This window comes from Tetrahymena thermophila (assembly GCF_000189635.1).
Source record: "Tetrahymena thermophila SB210 genomic scaffold scf_8254813, whole genome shotgun sequence".
Lineage (NCBI taxonomy): Eukaryota > Ciliophora > Oligohymenophorea > Hymenostomatida > Tetrahymenidae > Tetrahymena > Tetrahymena thermophila.
The window spans coordinates 315,050-332,110 of NW_002476569.1; the positions used below are offsets into that span (position 1 = coordinate 315,050).

At 22.8% G+C, this 17,061-nt stretch overlaps 8 protein-coding genes across 8 annotated transcripts; 6 read left to right on the top strand and 2 right to left on the bottom strand. All coding sequences in view use genetic code 6, as the record gives it.

Annotated features, from left to right (window-relative positions):
- Positions 1–252: 252 nt before the first annotated feature.
- TTHERM_00363050 (immobilization antigen) lies at positions 253–846 on the top strand (the record flags this gene model as incomplete). The annotated part of the gene is made up of 1 exon (XM_001007416.1): positions 253–846. One exon carries the CDS (start codon positions 253–255, stop codon positions 844–846), a length of 594 nt encoding a protein of 197 aa, XP_001007416.1.
- A 1,531-nt stretch (positions 847–2,377) lies between these two features.
- Positions 2,378–2,971, top strand: TTHERM_00363060 (immobilization antigen; the record flags this gene model as incomplete). Its single annotated transcript, XM_001007417.1, has 1 exon — positions 2,378–2,971. One exon carries the CDS (start codon positions 2,378–2,380, stop codon positions 2,969–2,971), a length of 594 nt encoding a protein of 197 aa, XP_001007417.1.
- Positions 2,972–4,274: 1,303 nt separating this feature from the next.
- TTHERM_00363070 (immobilization antigen) lies at positions 4,275–4,868 on the top strand (the record flags this gene model as incomplete). The annotated part of the gene is made up of 1 exon (XM_001007418.1): positions 4,275–4,868. One exon carries the CDS (start codon positions 4,275–4,277, stop codon positions 4,866–4,868), a length of 594 nt encoding a protein of 197 aa, XP_001007418.1.
- Positions 4,869–5,858: 990 nt separating this feature from the next.
- On the bottom strand, positions 5,859–7,304 carry TTHERM_000363079 (hypothetical protein; the record flags this gene model as incomplete). Its single annotated transcript, XM_012795464.1, has 5 exons — positions 5,859–5,949; positions 6,134–6,223; positions 6,566–6,655; positions 6,789–7,060; positions 7,302–7,304. 5 exons carry the CDS (start codon positions 7,302–7,304, stop codon positions 5,859–5,861), a joined length of 546 nt encoding a protein of 181 aa, XP_012650918.1.
- A 1,449-nt stretch (positions 7,305–8,753) lies between these two features.
- TTHERM_00363080 (kinase domain protein) lies at positions 8,754–10,862 on the bottom strand (the record flags this gene model as incomplete). Its single annotated transcript, XM_001007419.2, has 9 exons — positions 8,754–8,850; positions 8,991–9,080; positions 9,135–9,224; positions 9,370–9,459; positions 9,643–9,729; positions 9,841–9,936; positions 10,045–10,137; positions 10,360–10,449; positions 10,570–10,862. 9 exons carry the CDS (start codon positions 10,860–10,862, stop codon positions 8,754–8,756), a joined length of 1,026 nt encoding a protein of 341 aa, XP_001007419.2.
- A 715-nt stretch (positions 10,863–11,577) lies between these two features.
- TTHERM_00363090 (immobilization antigen) lies at positions 11,578–12,996 on the top strand (the record flags this gene model as incomplete). Its single annotated transcript, XM_001007420.1, has 1 exon — positions 11,578–12,996. One exon carries the CDS (start codon positions 11,578–11,580, stop codon positions 12,994–12,996), a length of 1,419 nt encoding a protein of 472 aa, XP_001007420.1.
- Positions 12,997–13,820: 824 nt separating this feature from the next.
- On the top strand, positions 13,821–14,696 carry TTHERM_00363100 (GCC2 and GCC3 family protein; the record flags this gene model as incomplete). The annotated part of the gene is made up of 1 exon (XM_001007421.2): positions 13,821–14,696. One exon carries the CDS (start codon positions 13,821–13,823, stop codon positions 14,694–14,696), a length of 876 nt encoding a protein of 291 aa, XP_001007421.2.
- Positions 14,697–15,859: 1,163 nt separating this feature from the next.
- On the top strand, positions 15,860–16,756 carry TTHERM_00363110 (immobilization antigen; the record flags this gene model as incomplete). The annotated part of the gene is made up of 1 exon (XM_001007422.2): positions 15,860–16,756. One exon carries the CDS (start codon positions 15,860–15,862, stop codon positions 16,754–16,756), a length of 897 nt encoding a protein of 298 aa, XP_001007422.2.
- Between the last annotated feature and the right edge of the window lie 305 nt (positions 16,757–17,061).

Below are 17,061 nucleotides of genomic sequence, written 5' to 3' on the forward strand. Positions count from 1 at the left end.
TAATTCGTTAAATTTCTTTTTCTTTTTATTAAAATTTCAGGTCTAATTTCAATTAATTTATAGCAAGAGTTATTATTTCTTCTACTTTAATTTATTCAATATTTTTTAAGTAAATTTCTTTGACTAAATTCAGGCTTTTACAAAAGTCTAAAATTTGATTTAAATATTGGCTAAAGACAGTAATAATTTTTTATAATTTATCAGAAATCAAAAATTAAATAAATTAATCAATCAATCAAAAACTCAATCAAAATGAATAAATAAACTCTTCTTATTGCCTTTTTAGTTTTTGCTGCTTATGCAAACGCTTAATGTGCTTCTAATGCTCAAGGAAATGTAGGTGCTTGTATGTGCAATCAAGGATATTATGGTGTTAATGCTGAAAATGGAGGTACTTGTAATTAATGTCCAGCTGGATCTACTACTGCATCTCCTTCATTATCAGCTGGTGGTAATACAAATGGTAGTGCTGATCTAAGTGTCTGCAACTAATGTTAAGCTAACTACTACATGAATGCTGCAGCTGCTGCCGCTTCTAATGGTAATGCTGCCACTGCCGCTTAATGCTCTAACTGCCCCACTGGAACAGGAAACAACGGAGTATAAAGCTAAGGTGATGTTTCTTAATGCAATATCTGCTAAGCTAATTATTACTAAACTGCTGCTGCCGTTGCTGCTTCTAATGGAGTTACTGCCGCTGCTGTTACTTGCTAATCTTGTCCTAGTGGAAGTACTTCTGCTGCTGGCGCTGCTCAATAAGCAAGTGATTGCTAATAAAGCTCAACAACAAACTCAAAAATCCTTTTTGCATCTCTATGTATTTTAGTCTTATCTTTATCCATTTGAATCATAAATATATTGATTTATTTATTTACTTATAAAGTTTAAAACCTAAATAATTTTTTAAACAATTGTATTAAAATGATTAAATATATTGGCATGTTTCTTACTAATTTGTATGAATTTTAACTTAACTTAAAAATATTAAATAAATAATAGTTGATTGATTTAATTAAAATAAAATTTCATTTTATTATTTCAAATTTTTAATATAAATATACCTTAAAGTTAAATAAATAAATAAGTAAATTGATTGTATTTTTAGTGAGTTAAAAAATATAATAATAAAAATTTTAATGAAGCAATAAAATACTGAGCTATTCGGACATTCATTATTTTAATAGTTTCTGAATTTATAAAATTTATAATAAATCTTTATCAAATTTATAAATAAACAATTTAATTTATTTCATTCTTTTTAAAAATGATGATATAAAGATAAATTACTTTTATTTTTATTAGAAATATTAATTATGTAATTAAGTAATGCAATTTTTATAAAGTATTTTGTTTGTTTATTAAATAATAATATGTATGTATTAAATTAGATTAATTTAAAAAACAAGGTTTATTCTTAAAATTAAAATTATAAAGATATATTTTTTCAAAACTTAACAAAATATTATTTAAATAAAAAAATATTTTAAATTTTAAGAAATTATTTTTTACAAAGCTATATATATTCCGTTTTAGATCTAATCAAATTCCCCGAATGTATAATATTTATTTTCACCTTAAGATGTTAATTTGAATATTCTTCTAATTAATTTAATTTATTTTTGGTAGAGTTGTCTATCATAATTTAAAAGTAATTAGTATTTGTAATCTTTACCTTTAAAGATAATAGGAGTTTTGAAAGAAAGTGATGAGTTAGTTATTTTGCTCAATTTCAACAAAATATAGATGATTTTCAAATTAAAATTCATTTAAATATTTGTTTTTTTGTACATATAAGATAAAAAATAAATTACTCTAATAAAAATCAAAAAACAAACTAAAAACTAAGAGCAAATGCTAACTTAAAAAGGTTTTTTCTTTCTAAAAGCAATGAAAAAGTGTAAATATTATATATAGCCTTTGTACTATTATTTGTAGATATGAAATTTTTTCTAAAATACACACTTACTATTTAATTAAGAAATGATTGAAATCGAATCTATTCTTTTTATTTTAATCTAAGGTTATTTGACTTTTTCAAATAAAATTAAGTTATCAGTTAATTAATTTCAAATTAAGAATTCTTCTTTAATTTCATCTAAATGTTCTTCTATTTTAATTTTTTAGATAACTTTGATTTCACGTTAATTTTAAATTTAAAATTTGAAATAGAAACTAAATCCTTACATTTTAATTTATATTTTTTTTAATTCTGGCTATTTTTTAATATTGTAAAAAAACTCTTACTCAATTTAAATTCTTTCTAAATTTTAGCTGCAAAAATTTATAACAAAATAATAATAAAAACAATTCTTAACAAACAAACATAATAGCTTCTACATAAATCAAAATACATTTATTCATTCATTCAACTTAAGAAATGAACAAATAACTATTATTACTTGCTTTTGTATTATTTGCATCTTATGCAAATGCTTAATGTACTACTAACGCTCAAGGTAATGTGGGTTCTTGCATGTGCAATCAAGGATATTATGGTGTTAATGCTGAAAATGGAGGTACTTGTAATTAATGTCCAGCTGGATCTACTACCGCATCTCCTTCTTTATCAGCTGGTGGTAACACAAACGCTAGTGCTGATTTAAGTGTCTGCAACTAATGTTAAGCTAACTACTACATGACTGCTGCAGCTGCTGCCGCTTCTAATGGTAACGCTGCCACTGCCGCTTAATGCTCTAACTGCCCCACTGGAACAGGAAACAACGGAGTATAAAGCTAAGGTGATGTTTCTTAATGCAATATCTGCTAAGCTAATTATTACTAAAGTGCTGCTGCAGTTGCTGCTTCTAATGGAGTTACTGCCGCTGCTGTTACTTGCTAATCTTGCCCTAATGGCAGTACTTCTGCTGCTGGCGCTGCTCAATAAGCAAGTGATTGCTAATAAAGCTCAACAACAAACTCAAAAATCCTTTTTGCATCTCTATGTATTTTAGTCTTATCTTTATCCATTTGAATCATAAATAATTTATTTACTAATAAAGTTTAAAACTAAATAATTTTTTAAACAAATGTATTAAAATGATTAAATCTACTGGCATGTTAGTTATTAATTTGTATGAATTTTAAATTAACTTAAAAATATTAAATAAATAGTTGATTGACTTGATATTTAAAAAATAAAATTTAATTTAATTTCTTGAGTATATTGATTTTATTTTTTAATGATAAGAAGTGTTTATTATGTAATTAAATAATATTCTTTTGAAATTTTTACAAAGTATTTTAATGTAAAAGTGTTGTTGGTTATTTAATAAAATATGTATGAAATCAGATTAAGTTAAAGAATAAGGTTAATTCTTAAAGCTAAAATTGAATATATATTTAAAAATTTAATGAAATATTATTTTACTTATAAAATATTTTAAATTAAAAGAAATTATTTAAAACAAAGTTACAAACCATATTCAGATCTAATCAAATTCCTCAAATTTTATTGATTTCCTTTGACCTTAAGATGTTAACTTGAATATTCTTCTAATTAATTTAATTTAATTTATTTTTGGTAAAGTTGTCTATTTTAATTTAAAAGTAAACAGTATTTGTAATATTTACCTTCAAATATGATAGAGGATTTGAAAGATAGGAATGAGTTATTTTACTCAAACCAATTTCAAATAAAAATAGAAGATTTTTAAATTAAAAATTCATTTAAATATTTGTTTATTCATATTTCAATTTTTAATAAAAAATATGTAACTCTCAGAAAAACCAAAAAACTCTAAATTAAAAAGAAATACTAGTTCAAAAAGATTAATTTTACTTAATGGCCAAAACTTAAATAGTAATAGATAGATTTTGTAATATTTGAAGCTTTTATTAAATCTTTCTTAAATTAACGCTTACTGATTAATTTAATGTTTGATTGATTGAAACTGAATCTATTTTTTTATTTTAATCTTAGGTTATTTATTTATCTATATCAAATAAAATTAAGTAATCAATTAATTAATTTCAAGTTAAGAATTCACCTTTAATTACATCTAAATAAAAGTGGTTCTATTTTAATTAATTTCACGTTAATTTTAAATTTACGTTTCAAAATAGAAACTAATTTCTTACATTTTAATTTATATTTTTTTAATTTCTGGTTATTTTTTCATATTGTAAAAAAACTTCATACTAATTTAAATACTTTCTTCATTTTTAGCTGAATTTATAAAAAAATAATAATAAAAACAATTCTAATCAATCAATCAAACAAACAAACATAATAACTTTAACACCAATCAAATACATTTATTCATTCATCTTAATAAATGAACAAGTCAATATTATTACTTGCTTTTGTATTATTTGCATCATATGCAAATGCTTAATGTGCTACTAATGCTCAAGGAAATGTAGGTTCTTGCATGTGCAATCAAGGATATTATGGTATTAATGCTGAAACTGGAGGTACTTGTAATTAGTGTCCTTCAGGAACTACAACTGCTTCTCCTTCTTTATCTGCTGGAGGTAATACAAATGCTAGTGCTGATTTAAGTGTTTGTAATTAATGTTAAGCTAACTACTACATGACTGCTGCAGCTGCTGCCGCTTCTAATGGTAATGCTGCCTCAGCTGCATCGTGCTCTAGCTGCCCTACTGGAACAGGAAACAATGGAGTACAAAACTAAGGTGATGTTTCTTAATGCAATATCTGCTAAGCTAATTATTACTAAACTGCTGCTGCAGTTGCTGCTTCTAATGGAGTTACTGCTGCTGCTGTTACTTGCTAATCTTGTCCTAATGGAGGCACTTCTGTTGCTGGTGCTGCTCAATAAGCAAGTGATTGCTAATAAAATTAAACCACTAACTCAAAAATCTTATTTGCCTCTTTGTCTATTTTAATAGTGTTAATATTTGCTTGAACTAAAAAATCTTTTTTAGATTCAATAATAAATGTTCTCAATACAATAAAAATTTATACAAATAATTAATATGCTAAATTAAATTAAATTAAGATAATAAATATTGTTGAGTTTGTTTGTATTTTATAAGTTCATCCAATATTTTAATTTCCTTGCAAAAATATTATTACATAAAGTATTGCTATTCTCTGATAATTATTTCTGTAGTAGGAAATTAATAAATATTTAGTAGATCATTTTAAAAGTTAAATTATTAAATTAAAAAATGTTTAAAGGTTCTTTTTTTATATGAAATACTATATATATATATCATATATAAATAATAAAAATAAATCAATTTTATATTTATAAAAATCAATTATATAACAAAGTAGAAAGAATTGGCTTTAGTAAAGAAATTTTCTATTAATAATTACATCCTTAAGTAAAAAATATTGAAGCCTTATCTAAGAGATTTATGTAATTAAAATAATCTACTTGAGAGCGAGTATATTTAAGAACTAAATTAAATGTTTATTAAAATCTAATTAATACATTATTTATTATATTGTTTGATATTAAAAAGTATATTAATTTTAGTAAATGCTTTGGATATTTTTGTGTGTAGGACTGACGGATGGACAAATTTGATTGCCAAAGAGGAATGGATAAACATAAACAGATTTTATTCTATTTTAAGAATAGATTCTCTTACTTTACTGATGTAATTATTTATGCTTTTATTTATGTTATTATACAAACATCAAATAATATTTTAGGTTTTAAAATATGACTTAAAAATCTGTTTTTTAAATAACATTTTTATGAAAAATTTTGGATTTTACTTAAATTTATCTTTAATTGTAAATAAATAAATAAACTATATAAAAGCTATTTACTTTAAAATTTATCAAACAAACAAGTATTTAACAAACAAAGCAATATTATTTATTTTTACTTTTTATTTATCACAAAGTAATTAATTTTAAAAACTTTTTAAAGTTTTATGTGTCAGAAACGAGTATTAATTTTAACTAGTCTATTTAGCTTTAAAAATTTATTTTTCAATTTAATTCTATCCTCTCTTTTGATCAAATTAGTACTTTGATTAAATTATATTTAAGATAAGATAATATTTTAAGAATATAAAAATAAATTAAATAACCAACCAACCAAACTATTTAAAAAAACAACTTTAAAATTTAATATTTAATCGGTAATTTTATCATTAAGCAATTTATTTAATTTTTATACAAAAAGTGATGAAAAGAAAAACAGTATTTTACTTGAGTTCAAGAGTTAAAGATGAAAGTTAATAGATTTTTGCTAAAGATTAACTTAGATTTTGTACTCCCTTATATCCAATTTTATTAATACTTTAATAAAAAATATTTCATTTAATATGTTAATTTAAAAAAATATTATTTATTTTTAATTTTTTAGGAAGGGTGGGGGAAGCAAAAGGATATTTCTTTCAATATTCAAAATTATAGGAAATTATAATTTATACTTTAAAACCTAATATTGATAATCCTCCTCCCCTCCAATCCCTCCCTTTGTTAATAAAAAGAAAAAAATTTTTTAAACTTAAAGGAATAAATGAATAAAAAGTAATTGTTTTTATTCAAGATTATTGAAAATTTTTTTCTTAGATTTAAAAAAGCAAACTTCTCATCTTATACTCCAAAAAACAAAAACCAATAATCAATCAATCATACGCAAACAGACAATTTAAAGATTTTAAATTAGAGCAGTTTGATAGAGCAGAGCCTATATTTGAAATACCTTCATCAGAAATTTCATTTTCTCTTATTTTAAGTAAAAAATAATTATTTATTTATTTATTTATTTATTTATTTAAATTTAAATTGTAAAAGTCTTTTTTTATATAGAGGCTTAGCATGTTGTATGAACTACTTAATTTAAGAATTTATTTCTTACCTTATCTCAAGTTTCAAAGATGAAAGATTATTAAGTCCACTTAATGCAGAACTTAAAACCAAAGCTCCCTTGTCACCAAAAAAATTACTTCTTTTAAAAATATCAATATTATTATTATAATTATAATTAAAAGATTGAAAAAAATAAAAAATATTGAATAAAAGCTATTATTAAAGTTAAACCCTAATAAAAGAGTCAAATATTTGAGTTAAGAGCAATTTGATAAAGGACCAATTATATCTGATATACACTATGATAAAAGACCACATTCCCTATAAATTTATTAAAAAATAAGAGTTGCTAGTTTATTGTAAATCATTAAATAAAGACAATTTTGTGATTATAAAAATTTTAATTTGCATAATATCTTACAAACTTAAAAAAATATGAGAGTAATTAATTCATTATATACCAATTAATTTATTTTGATGAAAATTTATTTATATTTGTATAGATTATTATTTAAAAAAAATCTATCAATCTGTTATTTAAATTAAATATAATATTTTATACCATAACTATAGGTTTAATTTTGAAAGATTAGAGCAACTAGCTAAAGCAGAACTTAAAGCAAGAGCTTCTTATTATTCAATTTTATTATTCCTTTTATCATATTACAAAAATTATATTATTTGCTAAGACAAATTTATTTTCTCAAAATTAATTATATATAATTTGAGATATGGATCAATCAGTAAGTAAATAATTATATATTAATAAAAGATTATTATTTTAATTTAAAATTTGAATTCTAAAAGTTAAATTTGGAAAACATTGATTGATTGATTTTTAATTTCAAATACATATCTTTTTATAATACTAAATAAAGAAAATAAGATATACGAGAGTTGAAGTGATAAATTTGAGATTTTAGCGCATTTTGATAAAGCCTGGCTTAAATCTTAAAAACCTTATGATCCAATTTAAGCATTTCTTTAAATTCAAAGGAAATTTATGTTATGTTGATAGAGTAGATTTTTCAAAATATTTGAGAAAATATAAAAAATAAATTATATTTAAATAATATAAATGAATAAAAAGGTTAATTTTTATTCATAAATAAGGATGATTTAAATAAATTAATAAAATAAAATTTCTTTTACTTTAAATTGATATCAAGATTTTAATGAGAGGATAACTCAGAGTCTAAAAACTTTTTTTATAAAATTGATCTTTAAAAGTTAAATAACAAAAAAAAAAAATTTACTTCTTTTAACACCTTAAATTCTTTTTTCTATTATATCATTTTTTTTTTGTGAAAACAAACAAACAAAGTAAATTAATTTTTTAATAAAAATTTCTTAATTATTTACAATATGGAAAAGTTTTATTATTTAAGCAGTACTCAATAACAAATACAAAATCAAAATTAAGATAAAGCAATTTAATTTTGTATCTAAAAAATAAAAAGTGGCTAATTAATACAAATTTTGATTATTTATAATTTATTATCTTTTCACAATTTAATTTGTATCTAAAAAATAAAAAGTGGCTAATTAATACAAATTTTGATTATTTATAATTTATTATCTTTTCATAACAAATGAAAAATAATTACAAGATAAAGAATTTATTTTATTATTACTAAAAAAAAAGTGTATCAAAGCAAAGATAAAATAAAAGTAAATATTATTAAAATATATATTAAAACCAAAATTTATATTTTGCTTAAATTTTTAAGCAGTAGCAATTAAATTTCATTTTTTGAAATTTTAGAAAGTTGTAAATATTTTCCAAATTTTCCTTAATTTAATATATATTTATGGCTCATAAACTGATTGGTATATTTTATATAAAACACTGTATAAAATTTCAAAAATATAAATAAACAAATATGATTAAAATAAATTATTATGTTAATTATTTAATTATTTATTTATTTTTATAGACAAAACATTTTAATAAATAAATTAAGTCCTTTTATTATTAATATTTTTTTAAATTTATTTATTTATCTAATTAAATTCAATTTAATTTAAAATCTGCTTTAACCAAAAACTTCATTTTATGAAATTTTTTTTTTGCTTGTTTTAAAATATTTCCGTGATGCATATTGTTGTTCCTTTTATGTGTGATAAAAAGTGAATAAATTAAACTAATGAAATTTACTTAAATAATTATTTTAATTTTTCATATTTGCAAATAATTTTTAATTAATTAAAACAGTATTTTAAAATTCATAATAAACTAAATATAATTTACTATAAATAAAAGACAAAAGACCTGAGTTAGGAAAGTTTATCACTCATCATGAACATTATTATCCAAAAGTCACTCGTAATATTGTTTTCCCTTTTTTATTTAATATTTTTGTAATTAATTGATTATTAGTTAACTATTAATTACTAAACATCCATTATAATATGCTATATTTACTATAAGCTCCTGAATACCATACAAAATTATTCAAGCCCCATTTCTTTAAATTCATTATTTCTTTTTTATTAAAAGGAATGGTAAATATTTTTAAATAAAATTTATTTGTTATTAGTATCAATCATTAACTCTTAAAAATAAATGTTTTGTATTTATTTTCTTTTAGTTTATTCTAAAATTCATATCAAATTTAATTTTTTCTTACCTTAACTGAAGATTTAAATATCTGAGATTTCTACAATAATAAACTATTTTTGACAAACCATACATTCCTTTATAACCTAGCTAATTGTTGCTATATATATATATATATATATATATTTAATATTTCATAATTAGTTTTAATTAAATTATCAAGCATAAAATTTATTTGGAAAAATCTAGTAAAATTAAATAAAAATGAATGGACTGATAAAATAAATATTTAACTAAGGATTTATATTTATTTTAAATGACAAAAAAGGAAGATTAATTATACTTTAAATTAATTGTCAATTTCTAGAGATTTGGAAAATCTTTGAGTTTTCTTAAAATATCTGAGTTCTCCCCAATAATTTTATTTGAGCTAATAAAATTAATTACAATTAATTAGTAAATAAATATTATGAAATCAAAAGCAAAGCTAAAAAATATAAGATTTATAAATTTTATATCAATCAAGTCATTCAATTATTACCTGAAATCTAAATTTAATGTCTCTAAGTTATTCAAATTTATCAATATTGTATAAAAGGCTAATAAACCTTCATCAGTAATTTTGTTTTAACTATTTCTTTAAAAATAAAATTTAATAAAACATAAAAATAATTCATTAAATTTTTCAATTAATTATCATTATTAAATTAAATGTAGACTAAATTAATTAATTAATTATTTTTACTATTTTGATAAATTTAGTGATAGCTAAGTAAGATTTTAGCAATTTCCTATTTCAGATAATTATGCTACTCCATCATCTCCAATTAAATTTTCACTGTTTGTTTTAAATTTTAAAAAAAATATATTGTTAAAAAATATAATTTAATATTCTAATTAATTTTGTGAACTTTGAAAATTCCATTAATTAATTCCACTTGAAATGCTGATTTGAATATTTGATTATGATGATATCATAATTATGATTACAGTATATACATATATGATTAACTAATTTAAATTTAATTTAAATAATAATTCAATAATTATTAAATTATACCTTAAATCAAGTGTTAACACTTTAAGATTTTTATAAGTTGCTATTTACTTTGCTAAATCTGATAATCTTTAATCCTCTATGTTTTATTTTCTATAATTAAAAATAACTTAAATTTAAAATAATCAACCAAATTATATTTTTTTTAGTAAAGTCTGACTGAGTTCATCAAAAATTATAAAAACAAACATATTATTGTATTAATTCTTTTACGATAGCTTGAATACCAATTCTGTACATTACTAGTTTTTTTATTAAAAAAACGTATTTTTGATAAACGAATTTAACATCTGATAAACTTTTTGTACGTTGCCTTCTTTATTATTTTAATTTTTTTATTACTTATTTTAATTTTAACCCATTTTTTTAATTAAATAGTCTGTCTGTATATCTGTCTAAATTAATTAATTAAGATATTCTTGATTAGTTAATAAATGTTTATTTTGTTTTAGTCTATATTAATTAGATTTTTATTAAATATTTATATTTACAATAAATACATCCATCCATCACATTTATTTTAACAAACAAATACGAAACAAAAAAAATATCATAAAAAGTATTAATATTTAAAATACATATTAATTATTTGCAGTTAGTATGTATTTAAAATAATAGAAATTATAAATATAAAGCTAAAATAATTTTAAAAATAAAATAGTTATCAATTTTAATAAGGAATAAATAAATTACTTTTTAAATTATATTTGCTTTAAGTAAATAAATAAATAAATAGAAATAGCTTTTAATTTGATAAGATTATTTAACAAGAAATATCATTTTTTATTATTTGTTGATTTTTAATAATCACTGTATTTTGTAGTAGTTAGTTAGCTCATGAAGTAAGGTATGAAAGATGCGAAATAAAAAATAAAATAATAATTGTATTCTAAAATTTTAATTATTTTATATTTAATTAGAATAATATATATTATATATTATTTCACTTAATTTTGTTTATTATTTAAAAATATATTATTAAAAAATTAAATACCTAATAAAAGATGATAATAATAATAATAATAATAATCTTATTCTATGAAATACTTCTACCTACCTACCTACTTTACTTTTAAATTAATAATTTTAAATATATTTGAGTATAATCATCTCTTCATTAATTAATTTATTTATTAGCTAATCAAAAATTTAGATAATCTTATTTAATTTAAGCAGCTAAAATCAAACAAAAACTTCTTCTCTTAATTCATTTATCAAAATATGAAATAGTTCCTCTATTTGGTTACTTTTATAATACTATTTTCTCTTTCTAATGCCTAAAATTAAGGTTGTACTCAAAACGCGTTTGGAACACCTGGGAACTGCCTTTGTAATTAAGGATTTTATGGCGCTATTGCAGAAGTTGGTGGATTTTGTAAATAATGTCCAAGTGGGTCTACAACTCCAACTCCTTCTAACTAACCAGATGGAAATTCAAATATTAATACAGCTATGAGCATTTGCAATTAGTGTTAAGTAAATTACTATATGGCAGTAGCAGCTAATCAAACTACTCCATCTCCAGCTTAGTGCTCTCCTTGTCCTGCAGGGACTGGAAACTTATCTGGACCGACCGTTGCAGGAGATATTTCATAATGCAATATATGTTTACCTAATTACTATATGACTGCAATATCTGTTTCTGGGTCTAATGGAGCCACTGCATAGTCAGCTAAATGCTCTCCTTGTCCACCAAATACTGGAAATCTTGATGGCGCTTCAACAGCTGGGGACGTCTCTTAGTGTAATTTATGCTCTTAAAATTATTACATGACTCAAGATGCAATTCCTAGCTCAAGTGGAATAAATCCCTCTGCTGCTTAATGCCTTCCTTGCCCTACTGGTTCAGGAAATACTTAACCTCCTTCAAGCTCAGGTGACATTTCATAGTGCAATGTTTGCTAAAATAACTATTACATGAATTAAGCTGCAGTTACTGCTTCTTCTGGAAGTATTGCTACTGCAGCAGTTTGTACAATTTGCCCTCATGGTTCTGGAAATTCACCTGGGCCTAACTCTCCTGGTGATATTTCTTAATGTAATCAATGTTAAGCTGGTTATTATATGACTCAATTAGCTGCATCAAATGGAGTAAACTCATCGGCTGCATAATGTAGCCCTTGTCCAGCAAATTCAACTAGTTAACCTACTTCTACTATTAATACTATTTCTTCTTGTTAATGTTTTGATCCTAATGCAGCACCTATAAATACAAATCAAACATCCTGTATATGTGCTAATGGATATTTTGGAGTTCCAAATACATCAAGCAATTAAGTTAGTGGTTGTTTTCCTTGTGATATCGATTAATATTCAACTAAGGGAGCATCTTGCACTACATGTGCCATGGGTTCTTTAGTTAACTCAGATTCTGGAGGATGTACTTGCATAGACGTTAGTATAGGAACTCTTCCATGGAGTGCAGATACCAATACTTGTTAATGCAAATAAAATTACTATGGTAGTCCTTCAAGAAGTACAATAGGATAAACAGGTTCTTGTCTCCCATGCCCAAATGGAACAACTTCAGCAGTTGGATCCTAATTAATCACAGATTGCTAAGGTTATGTGGCTACAACTTTTTAAAAAATTATTACAGTTTCCATACTATTTATCTTCTTGATGGGAGTTGTTTTTTGAACCATATTTTATTAATAATGTAATTAATAATATCAAATTAAAAGGTTTTAAGAATTTAGATAATTTTTTTTAAATTAAAATTGTTAAATACTGCATAAAATAAATTACTTTTTATATGTAAATTAGAAAAAAATTTAATAAACCAAATAATTAATTTAATTATTTATTTTTATTATAATATATTTTTTGTAAAATTTTAGTAAAAATTAAATATTTTTTCTATCCCTATTTAAAGTGTTAATGATATTTTAAAATGCAATAATTATATATTTTTACTTATAGTTTCTAATAATTAGAAAGCACTTCAATCATTTTTATACTTTACCAATTATTTTATGCTTACTTTTTTAAAAATAACGAATTGAAATTTAAATCCTGTAATCTATAAATTTTCTAGAAAAAAGAATCAACATACTTAATAATGAAGATAATTAAAATCAGCAAAAAAAAGATAATAACACAGTTTTTAAATTTAATATTATTATTTAAAGAATTCCAAGGCAAATTTATTTTTCGTTATAAAGTTGCTTGTTTGTTTGTTTGTTTGTTTGTTTGTTTGTTTGTTTGTTTGTTTGTTTGTTTATTGAGAAACTTAAAAGAAATTTGAATAAATCAAATACTAAATTAGAAATTAGCTTTTTATTTATTTATTTATTTACTATTATTTTATTGAGTTTGTTTTAAGAAACAGATAAATAATTAAATTAATTGATTGATTGATTATGAAGGCTTATTTGAGTTTAGTAGTTTTTTTGCAATTAATATGCTATGTAATTTCATAATGTGCCCAAAATGCTTAAGGAACAGCAGGAAATTGCTTATGTATGCAAGGATATTATGGAACTAATGCAGAAATTGGGGGGCAATGTAATTAATGCCCATCTGGGACTAATACTACTGCACCATCTAATTCTGTGTAGGGAAATACAAATTCATAAGCAAATGTCAGTGTATGCAATTAATGCTCATTGAATTTCTATATGAATACTGCTGCGAATCCCTCTAATCCTATTTCTTCTGCTTAGTGCACTGCTTGTCCTTAAGGTTCAGGTACTTAAATCGCTTCTATAACTCCAACTGATGTTTCTTTTTGCAATGTATGTGTTGCTAATTATTATATGACAGTTGCTGCTTTTAGTCCTATTCCTGGAGTCAAAGCTTATCCAGCTATTTGTATGCCTTGCCCAGCAAACTCATCTTGTCCAGTACAGACAAAAATAGGAACTCTTGTAAATTGTACTTGTTATGATGAAAATGCTCTTCCATTTTCAACTAGTTAAGTAACATGTACATGTTTAAATGGTTATTATGGTAATGTTTCGAGTCTTTTAGGAGGACCATCTGGTTGTACTCGTTGTCCTTAAGGTATGTTTTCGATAGGAGGGACCCCATGTTAAAACTGTCCTCCTGGATCTTAAATCTTAAATGATTTTAGTGGCTGTACCTGCTTCGATAATAGCACAGGAACACTTCCTTGGAGTTTTAATACTAATTAATGTTAATGTAGTGCAGGCTATTATGGAGACCCTTCAACAGCCACATCTGGAACAACAGGCTCTTGTACTCCTTGTCCTAGTGGATACACTTCTATAACAGGAGTAGCCCGTCAATAAAGTGATTGCTTTTTATCTGGTATGACTTTTGGAGTAGTAATAAGATTTTATGTTGCTATCTCAATTTGCATTTTAATTCTACTTTGATTCTATCTAAATGAATTAATTAATTAAGTAAGTAAATAAATCATTAATGTTTTCGATATGAATTTTTTAATTAATATTAAAATTAATAGATCATATTTATAATTTAATTGAAATATTAATTATATTATATTTATATTAAAGCTGTTTGTATTTTTATCATATTTGAAATAAATTTAAGTTTTACTTTATTGGGTTTAGCTCTCTCTTTTATACAATTTTCTAAAAATAAAATTGAAATACCATAATTTCTATAAAATCAATATTAATATAAATATTAAAGACCAAAAATAAATTAATTTAAATAAAAATAAAAAATTATTTTTACTTTTGAATTTTACACCAAAATAGATTTTTTAAGGTAGTATATTTAAAATTAACTCTTAATTAATTAAAAATATTTAAAATGTTTTCAATGGCAATTTATTAATTTAAAACTTAAAATTTTTAGAAAATGAAAAGTTTTCCTAAATTAAAAGATATTTTACTATCAATTTTTAGTATGAAAGAGATTTCCTGAGTAAAAATTAATGTCATGAATTAGAGTAAATAATAAGCGTTTTGATGGCTTATCAATTTTAACATTTTGGTGGCATCCCTAACTTTTCAAAACTTAATAAAAGCAATCATAAATTCATAAAAATCCTTAAATTTATTTTAATATCTTAATTTATTAGAATTTTATTTATACTAGTTTTTAGATTAATAAATTGAATTTAATATTCACAAGAAAGTGTTTAGTTTGCTTGGAAAAAATAAGATACAAAAAATATCAATTCAAATAATATTTGATTACTGTTTAGTTCCAACCCAACCCGAGTCTAGTCTAAGGAGTTAAAGTGAAATTTACATTGATTTTATTTTTTATTGAAAACTTTATTCATCTGTCCATCTATACATCCATACATAGAAATGAGAATACCTTCAAAATTAAAAAATTTCTGTTTGAGTTGCCTTAAATGTTAAAAAATTTCAAATTTGGTTAATAAATCAATAAAAAGAAAGAAAAAGTAAATTAAGAAATTTATTTAAGTTTGTCTGAGTAAAGGCGTAATTAATTGTAGTTAATTAATTAATTATCTAAAATGAAAGCATATTTAGTTTTGATAGTATTTTTACAATTAATTTGCTTAGTAATTTCACAGTGTGCATAAAATGCTTAAGGAATGCCAGGTAGCTGTTTATGCATGCAAGGATATTACGGTACTAATGCAGAGGTAGGTGGATCATGTATTTAATGTCCTTCTGGAACCAATACAGCTATACCCTCTAGTTAAGCAAATGGAAATACTAGTCCTTTAGTAAATATAAGTGTATGCAATTAATGCTCCTTGAATTTCTACATGAATACTGCTGCTAAAACATCTTAGCCTATTAGCTCTGCTTAGTGTACTCCATGTCCCACAGGTTCAGGTACTTAAATTGCATCTACAGTTCCGACTGATGTTTCTTTTTGTAGTATTTGTATTCCTAATTATTACATGTCACTTGCAGCATTTATACCAACAGCAGGTATTCAGGCATATGCCGCAGTTTGCATTGCTTGCCCTGCTAATTCTTTTAGTCCTTTATAAAGTTAAGTAGGAGCTATTACAAATTGCACATGCTTTGATAGCAACGCTCTCAAATTATCAGTTAATTAGCTAACATGTACTTGCTAAGCTGGCTATTAAGGAAATGTTTCAACTGTTCAAGGAATTCCTTCTGGCTGTACACAATGTACCTAAGGAATGTTTTCTATAGGAGGAATTCCATGCTAAAATTGTCCTCCTGGATCGTAAATTTTAAATGATTTAAGTGGCTGTTCCTGCTATGATGATAGTGATGGAACAAAACCTTGGAATGTTTATATCAATTCTTGTTAATGCAAGGCAGGCTATTATGGAGATCCTTCTAAAGCTACGTCTGGAACAACAGGTTCATGTAGCCCTTGTCCTAAAGGACAAACTTCAATAGAAGGAGTAGCATTATAAGAAAGTGATTGCTTTTACCTTGGAAATACTTTTAAAACATTTATAAGATTCTAAATCTTGATTTTTTTGTTATTATTATTTCTACTTTGAATGCCAAAGAATTTCAATCCTAGCACTTAACTCTCTATTTTAAAAGCTAATTTAATTCATTATTTATTACAAATTTCTTAATGTTTTTTAAATAATTTTTGTTTATATTCATTATACTTTTATTCTTATTTTTCAATTATTTTATATTAACAATAAAAACTAATTCATTGATTAGGCATCATATTTAATTAATTTATTTATTACTTTTAAACAAACATTTTTATGTTATTAATATAAAAATATGAATTACTTTTATCAATATTAAAATTAATGTTTTTTTGTTATCAAAAAGTATTATTATATAT